The sequence below is a fragment of the Sinohyriopsis cumingii genome, chromosome 12, assembly GCF_028554795.1.
Source record: "Sinohyriopsis cumingii isolate HCF-2022 chromosome 12, ASM2855479v2, whole genome shotgun sequence".
NCBI classification, from domain to species: domain Eukaryota; kingdom Metazoa; phylum Mollusca; class Bivalvia; order Unionida; family Unionidae; genus Sinohyriopsis; species Sinohyriopsis cumingii.
In genome coordinates this window covers 58,424,755-58,437,449 of record NC_142972.1, presented here as the reverse complement: position 1 = coordinate 58,437,449, position 12,695 = coordinate 58,424,755, and the positions used below count along the sequence as shown (strand labels likewise).

Below are 12,695 nucleotides of genomic sequence, written 5' to 3'. Positions count from 1 at the left end.
AGTTGAGCAGGAATAAAGAGACATGGATGTTGAAGTGTTATGTTAATATTGAACTTTGATTGTTTCCTCCTTTTCCTCCTCTTTTTTTTTCACTCCTCTCTTATTTTTGTGACAAGAGTAGAGCTTGCCACTTTAGATAAAATCATTGCAGCATTTTGGTAAATTTTCTTTTAGTATAAAATAATCAATCTCAAGTTTAAATTATCATTGTTGTGAAGAGTGAGATCAGTTTTCTCTGACAAATTGATTGTTTTGTTTTTTACAAGCCCATGGGCACTTCTTTTAGAATAGTATGTACCCAGTCTCAAATTGGAGGGGACCTGGGCATTGGGCTATCAGATTTCTTGAACAATGAGGCTACATTATACAAATTTTGTTTGTTACTATACGAGTATTTGCAGCACATTTACCAAGGAGACACATGTCAACAAACTAGAAAAATGAACATTGCTAAATGCTATAGTCCCTTTACAATGCAAAAAGCATTAAATAGATTGTCAAAAACAAGTATGATTTGATTCATTTGAAGTAAAGTACTCAAAAGAATCATTCAGCATTGCATGCTACACCCCTAGCCCATCTTAGCAAATGAATCTCAGGCTATGGTTTGAATTTAAGGAAATCAAGTACAAAATGTGTTTATGGATCATTGATAATATACATTGCCAACTATCAGAATAGATGGGCTGTAAAAGAAGACAAATTATAACTAAGAAAGGGACATGGCAGTCATTAAATGGAGGAACTATCTGCATGCTTGTCAGCTTTTCAACAGTGTACATGTAGTACAATCAGAAGCAGATTATGACTCATTGGATGTATCAAGGTTCATTAGAATAAAATTAATCACAATGTATACAAAATTTCATCTCTCAGACATATGAAAAGAGCCTTTCTTGTATGGAGATGGTTGCTGATTTTCTACTTTAACCTGATTTTGAGATTGCCATTTAATGTTAATTTATATAACAATTTTAGGAAACCAGTATAAGAAAAGTGTCATCTGACATGAAAATATGCGGTGCAAAAACAGTCGTTTAAAGTGACTATTTTGAACTTTGTACACCTGCTTCTCCCAATGTTTGGCCGTCACCTTGAAATAGTTCAGGCGAGTTTGCCTGGATTTAATTTGATAAAAAGTTCTGACATATTCTGCTGTTTAGCAATGTGTTTTCTGGCATATTTATAGTCTCCTAGTCCTGGTAAGTTTGCCATTAATTTATCATGTTCATAGAAAAAACTTGCACAAGATAATTAATGCAGTTAATTAAATCGATTATTTAAATTATTGTGCTTGATATTTGTGATTTTGTGAATTACAATCTTCGGTCATATCTCCAAAAGCATTGTATAAATACATATTCCACTATTGTCAAATATTTAGAAAGCTTTTAAATCAAACCTAAAGGAGCCCCGAGTGGCCGAGTGGTCTAAAGCGCTCTCCGTTATGGATCACTGCCATCTCACCTCTGTCTGCGTAGGTTCAAGTCTCAGATTCGGCCAATGTCAGTATGTGAGAAAGCTTGCCAGTAGCTTCTCGAGGGTCGGTGGTTCTTTCCGGGGATTTCCTGGGTTCTTCCTCCACCATTAATGCTGGCTGCCATGTATAGCCTATCTTGTGATGAAAAATGGCGTTAAACACTACAACAACAACAACAACAAAATCAAACCTAAATGAATTTTTTTATATTTGAAAAGCTCTTTACAGTTAAGGTAAATATATAATATAATTTTGGTGAATGTGTCTGGTACTTTGATAGTTTTCATTTTCATTCTGTATATAACATGTTTCACTAATTATCATACCTGTCCAATCAAATATGACCACATGGCGTCATTAGCATGGATTATGCTATAAATAGGTAAAAAGTGAATCATATGAGAATCACTTAAATCAGTTTGTTTTTTATATTATTCAAACAAATGCAATTCATAATGCATTCATGTTCATGAGTAGTTCAGTAAAAATATGTGTATTTCAATGTATTTTGTATTATTTCTGTGTTTGATGTTTGTGTTTTTGGGGGGGTATTGCTAGTAGCTGTCAACTTCTGGAGCAATTTTTATTACAGAAGGCTGGATTTGTGACGTAGTTGCTCTCCTAAGATATTATGATTGATTAAGTATTATTGAAGAAACACATTTTAGTAGAAAATCAAATGGTTTTTCAGGATCAGAAATTACCTTCAGTTGCATTTCTGGTATATTTGATCTAGGTAGGAGAACAGATGCAAAGTGTTGAGATGGAAGCATCACAAATTGTCGAGTGCTATGATGATCCTGAAGCTGACAAACAAGGTAACTTACTTGATTGAAATGGAAATAGATGAAAACAATACTTTAGATTTCTACATGTTCTAAATCTTAGGTATTTCTTCTCCTTTGAGATAACAAAAAGTGAATAATTTATCAGAGTGTTTGTTTTTACTGTAGTCTGTATTATGGATTGCACTACTGCTTACACTACATGTGTATGCATATTATTAAGAATATTTTGGTTTAATTCTTTCAGCACTTGCTCATCCAACATTGTGAACTTTTGCTGTTTTGTAAGTAGTTTGGAAGTAACACATTTCATTTGTGCTCGGAGATGTATTATAAATGACCTTGCATGGTTTGTTGACACAAAACAGTACTGGAGCATTCAAAAAGGACCGTGAAACCTTAAGCTCAGCCACCAGGCTCAGCCTGTCTCCGTGTATGCAGGCATACATTAGATTTTCTCACTCCATGTAATTATCTATTTTTGTTATGGGTATGAAAATGTAATACTATGTATGAAATATGAATTTATGTGCAAAAGTATAACAGAGTCACACAGAATTTATAAATAAGAAAATATATGATGTTGTTGTGTCGCTGCACACTATTAGTACATGTGCATATTTGCATGTCTTGAAATGGGCAACTCGTGTGAAACCTGAACTACATGTTACTAATTAACCACTGGGAATGATCATCAAAAGCTGGCAAAAAATGTTGGATGTAAACTCCATACCAATCAGTTAAGTCTGCATGCTTCAAAGTTTAGACACAGCTTATATACTTCGACTTTGACCAATTATAACACATTGAAATTAGTGTTGTAGAAATTTGATATTTGTTAACAATGGAATTATGTTTTTTTATGACTAACAATACAGAATATGATAGAAAGTATTATATCATTTTAAGTTATCTTTAAACTTTCATTGAGGTCACCTTCATGAGTTCCTATTGTTTATGTTCATGTTTCTTGTTAACACAAAACCTATTTACTCCCAAATACCCACATTCAGCATGTATATGGCTCTTTCCAGGATGCATCCTTGTTTACAGTGACCCTTAGTTCTCATATTTGGTGCAAAAGGTTCCCACAACAATGCTTATAGGGTAGATGAAAAAAGCTAGGAAAAATAATAATAGAAGATCATTGATTTTAGACTAAATTTAGCCATGTTATTGCTTGATATAATTGCATGCTTGTTTGATTGGATATTTATTTGGGATATTTTAAAACTAGAATTAAGGATAAGCCAAGTAGAGTCGAAGCCAGCAGTAAAGTGCCTTTAACTTCTCTTTCCAACATCTGCACACAATTTAATATTTACTTTAGACACAATGAATTATGTATTGGTGTTGCATGGAAAGAGTGGTTAAATATATTTTACTTTTGTCTTAAGTTTAAGTTTTCGTATTATTTCCCATAAAAATAGTTTTACATTATCATTGATTCATTTCTTGACAAAACTCTTGTTTGAGTAAAGAGATGGCTCTATTTAAAAAAAAATTCTCTTTATTACTTCACCATCTAAAATTTCTACTTTTATATATCACAGGGTTTATTAATTCTTTGTCATTCTTTAATGTGTCTTATGTAAAAATGCTATTTTTATTTATCTCTTGTCCTAACAATCCGTCCATATTTGAATTTACATGTTGCAAAAATATTATTTGTTACACATCCAGACAAATTAAGTGATAATTTTGATCTGTTTTCTTATTTTATCTGTTTATTGCTTCAGTTGGTGCCATATCTGATGAGTATTGTTATAGCCATTAAATTCTGCAAGCTTTTTTTAAACCTGTTTCTTTAAAATAAATCCTCCCACATACTTATGTTCTGTATTCTAATAAATATCTCTTCATTTGACTACTTGATGCATTATGCTCTGAAAATGTAGAAAAGAATTACAAACATCATCCTCTTTAAGAATTTCTTCTGCTTCTTTCTCATAAAAAATGCATCTTGTACTTCTCCTGTGTTTCTAATTTTAAGTTGTTTAATTTTAATTCCTGTAAATGTTTCAATAAATTCATGTTCATTAGTTTTGTATGCTTTCAAATGAAGTACAAGTTATACATGTCATGTGTAGTTTTGATGTACTATTTCAGCAATGGGTGCTATTTTGGAGAATTGATTATTCATTTTATTTCACTCCATATTCATGGGCCTAGTTGTCTGAAGTGCTTAACCTTAGAGATCAATGCCATCTCACCTCAGTCTGTATGCCATGTCATGGGTTCGAGTCTTGGGCTTGGCCAATGTGGGGATGTGAAAAAGTGGTTCTTCCTGGGGTTGTTCCTGGTTCTTCCTCACCAGTTATACTGGCTGCCATGTATCCTATCATGTGTAGAAAAATGGCATTATACCCAACAACAACAACACTCCTTGTTCAGTATTTCTTAGAAGTTTACTATGTAAATGCCACAAGTACATTTCATGGCAAGATCAGCATTAAAGTATTTGACATATTTTGGACAAGCTCATTTATGATGTGTGGGTTAAACCAGATTGAATGCTGCATGTGTAATGTCACAATGAAAGCACTGTGTCTTGGAGAAAAAAATTGCACTACCTTGTTTTGATTATGATGAGACTAGACATTCTCTTTTCTAACTGTAAAAGTCCATAGCAATCTATATTTTTTTATCTGAAAGTTTTTCATGACGATTAAGGTGCAGAGCAGTCAACAATCAAGATTTAATAAACTTGTACCTCTATTTAAACATGGCGAGTTAGGGTTTTTCAAGTAAAAAATAGAGGGTCATATCTTGGTGGTTTAACTTTTTTACAAAAAATAAAAAGCTGGCATATCAAGTATTTCCTCGGTGAGCTAGCTTTGTTTGGAAAAAATAAAGCAAGTAGTTATCCTACTCCTGGACATGTGCTTCTGGAATAATGTGAAAATGTTGGTGGGGTCACATGTTGGTGAGCTATTCGTTTTTGAACAATGTTGAAAACTGTTTGAAAGAGGTGGAAAGAACAAAAAACCTCAGTTTTAATTGACTAGTATATTTACCTACAGTTTATATGTTAATAATTGAGTATATATTTCAGAACCAGTTCTTCCAGTGGAGATCCAGCGAATGGATGAAGGATCCATTCAGATGTTCAAAGAAGCTCTGAGGGATCGAACGGTGAAGGTTTATAACATAAGGGTGATGCTCGTAGGGCAATATGGGGTCGGAAAAACGACATTGTGTAAAAGACTTTTGGGAGATGATGTAAAGATATCTGAGAGAAAAAGTACAGAAGGAATCGATGTGCATGTCCATCGATGCAGAGTCTCCCAGACAACTGGTGAATGGGTAAAACAAGATAAAGGTAGGTCTTAAGTTCAAATAGTAATCTACATTAGGTGTCATAACAATTTTCGTTTATCTGGCTGCCAGTATACTCGGATATAGTTGTAATTCATTTAATTTGCCAGAACCATGGTCAGTATTTTTTTTATCTGACTGTTAATATAGTTGTTGTTGTTGTTGCTGTAGGGTTTAATGCCATTTTCAGTACAAGATAGGCAATACATGGCGGCCAGTATAACTGGTAGAGGAAGAACCTGGGAAAACCCCGGGAAGAACCACCGACCCACCAGAAGCTGCTGGCCAGCTTTCTTACATGCACATGTTAGCCGAGCTTGAGACTCGAACCCATGCAGACAGAGGTGAGATGGCTGTGATCCGGAACAGTGAGCGCATTAGACCACCCAGCCACTCGGGGCCCCAACTGTTAATATAGACAGATATAGTTGTTTCTAGTTTACCTTATGTACTCTATCTCACATGATGACACCAGTATTATTTTTTCACTTTGTTTTTTTATATATTCTTTTCATTTCAGTTATTTATACAGTCTCATTGTGATCAAATATTATTTTTTCAAATACTTCAAGATAATTAAGAATACACATAAGTAAAAAAAACAAACAAACATGTATTTTGGTCCATGTGTCACAGTCATAAAGTGTGGACAAATGATGTACTGACAAATCCTGTCTGAATAAAGTCCATCAAATTCATGATTATTTTAAGAGATACTGATAATTTTGTTACATGCCACTCATTACTTTTATGCCAGGACTGATATTTGGTATGGTTGTGTATTAATGGTCCTAGTAATATGTACATAATGTTGATTTTACATCTAAGGATTAAACAACTGAAGAATATTTCTAATTACTTATTTGTGGTTTTAATAGTTGTTTCGGACTGCTCCGGTGGCCTAGTGGTTAGAGCGTCCGCCTCGGAAGCGGGAGGTCGTGGATTCGATCCCCGGCCGAGTCATACCAAAGACTTACAAAAACAGTACTAACAGCTGCCTCGCTTGGCGCTCAGCATTAAGAGGTTAGTGTTAGGACTGGTCGGCCCGGTGTCAGGATAATGTGACTGGGTGGGACATCATGCTACATGTCTGTGGCATGATGCCCCAGTGCTAGACATCACTATAAACTGCCACATTGCAGACATCATAGCGATATGACTGAAAAATTTTTAAAGCTACGTTAAAAAATCCAAATCACATCACAATAGTTGTTTCATCCATGTCTCTTGTCTTTATGTATTGCAGCTCATATTGGTCATGAGTGTTTTATAGTTATTCTTTGTACCACATCATCAATAGCTCATAATGGACAAGGGTATTGTTTAGTCATCATTTGTGCCACATTATATATAGATCATATTGTACAAAGGTATTATTTAGGCATCCTTTATTCCACATCATCCATAGTTGATATTGGACAATGGTATTGTTCAGTCATCCTTTATTCCACATCATCCATAGCTCATATTAGACAAAGGTGTTGTTTAGCCATCCTGTATACCACATCTTCCATCAACTATACAGTAACCTTTGTTGCTTCTTCATAACAAAGGCATATAAAGGAAAAATCATTCCTGTGACAATCTGTCAGTTTGAAGTTGGAATTTTCACCCAGCCACTAACTACTAAATTCCCTTAATGCCATATCAATTAGGCATTGGTTTTGTCTAATCATTCTATGTAATATATCACCCGCAAACATTACAATGTTTTTTCTTCCTGTTTGTTCATTAGAAAAGGTTAAAACTGATGAATTATTCTGATGAAATTATTAATTTTTGAGCGTTTTTAGATCTTGGTAATTTTTTCTCATATTTCCATCTTTTTAATTCTTCACAAGCTAATACTTTAATAATCACTTGCACAGGACAATATAAAATTTGTTCATAAGGGTATAAAAATTAACAGTATTTGTAACGAAAGTCTGTCGTATATGAGCAATATTAGATACTCAGTTTTCTCACCCACACCTTTAACGTAGGGCTATAACCATTATTTTGGATGGTAGGCTTTAACCTTGTAAACAACAAAAAGATAATAATGTATTAGACTTCATTGTGCAAAGGAAATTGAAGAATTTTTCACAAGACAGTCTGTTTAACTTGAACCACAGGTGTTTTCTCTTTTGCTATAGTTTACATTCAACTCTTTTGTTTGTTTAATAAACTCTCAGTTGTGTTATCCTCCATCTGTGCCGTTTTTTGTTTTTGAGTCTACATGACATGACCATACACAAAAAGCATCCACTTCAGCCTATATTAGACACATTATCTGCATATGATGGCAAATTATTGAGTACAATGGGTACAGTCAATCTCACATGTAAATGCACTGAACATACACATGAACTTGAGTTCTACATTGTTAAAACGAAAGCACCACCTATACTTGGTTTACAATCTTGTATGGAGTTAGGCTTTGTTAAATTTACACACTCTGTTCAGAAACAGATGTCAAATTTACAATGCAACAAGAGTACGCCCCTTACTTAGGCAGTTGTTCTCAAGGAATGTGCCGAAGTCTTCAACAGCATAGCTCTTTTCCCATGGAAATGTACAATACACATTGATTTTAAGGCTATACCTGTAGTGCACCATCCATGGCGAGTACTTGTCGCACTTCAAGACAGACTCAAAACTGAACTTGATCTCATGGAAAATGAAAATATTACTGTACTGGTTACATCACATACAGCATGGGTAAATTCTATGGTTGTCGTAGAAAAGCAGTCGGGTAAACTAAGGGTATGTCTCGACCCACAGGATCTTAATAGAACAATTTTGCATCCCCATTTCTCTATGCACACATTAGACGATATCCTACCCCAATTATCAGTGCATAATACTTCACCAAATTGGATGCATAGTCAGGATATTGGGCAATAAAACTGTTACCTGACTTGTCATACCTCACAACTTTCAACATCCCTTATGGCCATTACTGTTTCTTGCGTCTCCAGTATGGTTTGAAATAATCTCAGGATGAATTCTAAAGGCGGATCAATGAGAGTTTTCAAGGTTTAAGTAGTATCATTTTGATTTCGAATGATATACTAGTTTTCGGACGCACACGCGGAGAACATGATACAAATTTGAGAAATGTTCTCAAACGTTTCCTCCAAAAAGGAATCCGACTAAATGAGGAAAAACTAGAAGTAGGTGTCACAAAAGTACAGTACTTTGGGCACATTCTATCAGCATAAGGTCTTAAACCCAAACCTGCCAAAGTAACAGCAGTCAGAGAATATGAACCCCCTCATAATGGTGCGGAGTTAGATACCATTCTTGGCATGGTTAACTACTTGTCCAAATTTGGCAGAGGTCAAAAGTCCATGAAGACAACTGTTAGCAAAAGACAAAGAGTTTTCATGGCAAATAGATGCATTTCAAAAGATCAAAGACATAATTACTATAAGCCTGGGACCTGTTCTGTCCTATTTTGACCCTAAAAACCACTAACTTTGCAAGTTGACGCGTCAGAATATGGGTTCGGTGCCTCCCTAATGCAAGATGATAAGCCCATGGCTTATGCATCAAAATCCTTGACTAGAAATGAAATTAATTATACTCAGGTAGAGAAAGAAATGTTCGCTATACTGTTTGGATGCAAACAGTTCCATCAATATGTATACACGAGAAAGGTACACGTTCAAACTGACCACCTTCCACTTGTTTCTATAATGAAAAAGCCCCTCTATGCAGCCCCACCATGACTACAATGCATGCTTTTGCCGCTGCAGCGTTATGACCTAGAGGTAAAACATTACCAAGGTAAGAACATACCCGTACCAGACACACTCTCCCATAAATTCTTATCTGATACACGCCCCACCTTATCTGAAGGTATAGATATGCATGTGCATATGGTGTTATCAAAATTACCTGTATCTGATCATAAGAAGGAAGAAATTCAGTCTCTCACTGAACAAGACACCCAGCTGGTCATACTGAAACAGGTCATAATCAGGTAAATCAAAGAAGTACTAGATGCATGCAGAAAAACAACAGTTAATAACACCACTGCCTCGAATGATAATGTTTAAGCCACTTGTATTGAAGATTGTTGGAAAGATTGTGAACATTGGCAACATCTCGTTTAAGTCTGATGTAAAATGCAAAGCATGATTTTTTACATTTGTTGGAATAGTCTTCAGGTGTGATTTGTTTTTTAAGTGTGATTCAGCAAGCAATAAATTATCAGCAAAGCAAGCAAAGTCCATCAAACTTAAATTTAAAAACACCAGGTTGAAGAAGTTTTACTTTGTGAAGCACAGTGGCAAGGAAGGGGCCTTTAATTCTTTGCACATGATACAGAACAACATATCAACATAAGTTATTCTCTAGTGTATGATGTCTGTTAAATTGGAGCACCACCTGTATGTAATAGTTATTCATCAGACTGAATTGAACATTCAGGTTGGTTTTCTTTATTATGTTATATTAACTGTAAAGCCAATGTTGAGAGAGAAACAATCTGTAAACTATACATAATTAAATTATAGACATTTTGATATAACAATGTTTATTTGGGATATCCTATGACCAATGTCTAGTTGCTTAAAGAATGTGCAAGGTGAAACCCTTGAACTGGTGGTCATGGCTGGCAAATACAGGGATTTAAGGAAGCCTTTATATATGTGTGTGTGTGTTCAGATATAAGAGCAAGGTATGAAAACAACCATGACCAGATACAACACTTCTGGAAGCCACCAGCATCTAGCATTGTCCCAAATATTTCTGACCTTAAATGGAGCACTGGGTAATTCGTGGTCTGGGAAGTCACTTACCTTTACATATCACTGACATCTGACCTCTGTCAGTATGGGTTTGGTCTTGAGCTCTGCCAATGTGGGTATGTGAGAACACTTGCCAATGGCACACCATGGGCCAGTGGTTCTTCCTGGCATTTTCCTTGTTTTTTTCTGCATACTATCTTGTGCTGAAAAACACATAACAGCATCAACAAAAAGAAGTTCTACAGACCAGACGTTCCAGACCAAATAAAGCTTCCTACGAGAACTTTCTCCGTAGAAGCCTCAGATTTCAAAAATAAGCCTTCCCACGAAAATTAATTTGCGTAAATTCGTCACCGATTGCAATTTTTGTGTGCAAAATCAATGATTCTGGACAAGTAAAAAACAAAGATTTTAGGGGGGGGGAAATTTATTCCGTCGACGAAGTTTGCAAAGTTTGGCTGCTGATCCTAATTTTACCTCGCATTAAAACAATATAGTTGAAAATAATATGAGTCCGAAAGCTAGTAGAGTTGGAGAGCCTCATTCTGCTAGATTAGCGCGAGAAGAGTTAGCGGCAGTAAAGAAACTCATCCCGGCAAAACAATTATTTAAGAAAAAAGTTCGCGATTACGAGGACGCGCAATATGGAATTACCGAGATATCGTCAAAGTTGTTGAGTCCAGTCACTGGAGCAATCGAACAGGTTGCATACGGCGACGAAAAGAAAGATAAGGAACTCAGGAAGCGCGGACTTATTCCCATGACGAGAGACATTGAGGAACACACTCGATTAGTTCCGGATAGATTGGATCAAATTCGTCAAGAACAAGCACAAACGCGTCAAGAAAAAGCACAAGAACGAGTGCGAGCACAAGCACAAAAGCTACAGGGACAAATACAGCAGGCACGAACAAAAGCACAAGTACAGGCACAAACACAAGCGCTGCGAGAACAATTGCAGCAAAAACAAGCACAATTGCCTCAAGAACAACCAGAGCAAGAAGAAGAGGAAGAAGAAGAAGAGGAAAGCAGTAGAACACCTCGGGAAGTAATAAAAGATAAATTTACCGATGATGGTTGGAAAACAATAGAAAAACAATTCGAATTATCTGGCAAAAATATTGATGAACTTGGTGCATTTGCTGAGGATTCCTTTAGTTTTAGATCGAAATTTTTAACGAGTGACGGATTAAAAAAAATTAAATCGCGAGATGCTTGGTTCAGGAATATATACCGAGCTAAACTTAATATAGAGAAAATATCTCCTGGTGACCAAATTTTTCATCGATTTCGTGAATCGGCACGGGATAGATTTACGTATAATATTAGTCAACCTCGGGGGGCGGAAGAAAAACCTGAATCTCCGATGAAGCCACAATCCTTGAAACCAAAGAAAATACCACAAATAAAATCCATCGATGAATCTTCTGCATCTCTTTCCGCAGAACCGAAAGCCAGAATTACAGGAACTGCGCCCGAAGATCATTTTACTGAAAGGGGACTCAAGGAATTGGGAGATGAGAGAAATCGAATTGAGATAGCCAAATTTGGTTTCGATGAAAGAGGAAAATATTTGCAACCAAGATTTATCGATGAATATACCAAAGATGAATGGATTCCCGCTGTGTATTTTGCTGCAAGGAAAAGATACGTTGATCTTAATTATCCCGATTACAAAAAATTTCTAGAAAAAATAAAAGAATCGGAAGAAGAAGAGGAGGAATTCGAGGAAGCGTTATCGTCATTTTCAAAACCAAAAACAGGAAGTGGATATACCGTTTGCCCTGACAGTGTTGTCAACGATGTATCTCGCCTCGAGGTATTAATCGGAGGAAAACGAGCCGGAAATAACTCTCGCGAAATAATCAACGAAGCCTCAGATATTTGTCAGCGATTATTCCGTGGTGGTGTCATTAATTCTCACATTTACAAGGAACTCGTCGATGAGCTCATCGATTAAAACAACACAATTGAAATAACATGATTGTTCACAAACATCAGCGCAGACCCAAACAAGTCCGCGTAGTAAACTCTAGATTGCCCGTGTACAAATATATACACGGCAATGGATTCGGCGATATCATTGGAAGTCTTTTTACGCGAATAATACCTAAAATCGGACCCGTGATCAAACAGCTCGGGTTAAAAGCAATAGGAAAGATCGGCGAGACTGCTATCTCTGGTATCGGTAATTTGGCCAGTAAGGGTTTCAATGCTGTCAAAAGTAAAATATTAAATTTAATGCGAAAAAAACAACCCGTCAAATTACCTAGCACCAGAGAAATGCCACCCGAAATCAGTAAAGTCATAAACGACGCGGCAAATAAAAAAATAAATGATCTAGCGCAGGAAGTTGCTAAGACAAATATAGCGCAG

General features: G+C 35.9%; 1 protein-coding gene across 1 annotated transcript in view; it reads left to right on the top strand.

Annotated features, from left to right (window-relative positions):
• The window catches only part of LOC149786538 (uncharacterized), a 192,469-nt gene that overhangs the window by 30,804 nt on the left and 148,970 nt on the right, over nt 1–12,695 (top strand). Inside the window, exons 7-8 of the mRNA XM_089975945.1 lie at nt 2,217–2,298; nt 5,321–5,587. Coding sequence (XP_089832071.1) covers nt 2,217–2,298; nt 5,321–5,587 — 349 coding nt within the window. The remainder of the gene's footprint in view (nt 1–2,216; nt 2,299–5,320; nt 5,588–12,695) is intronic.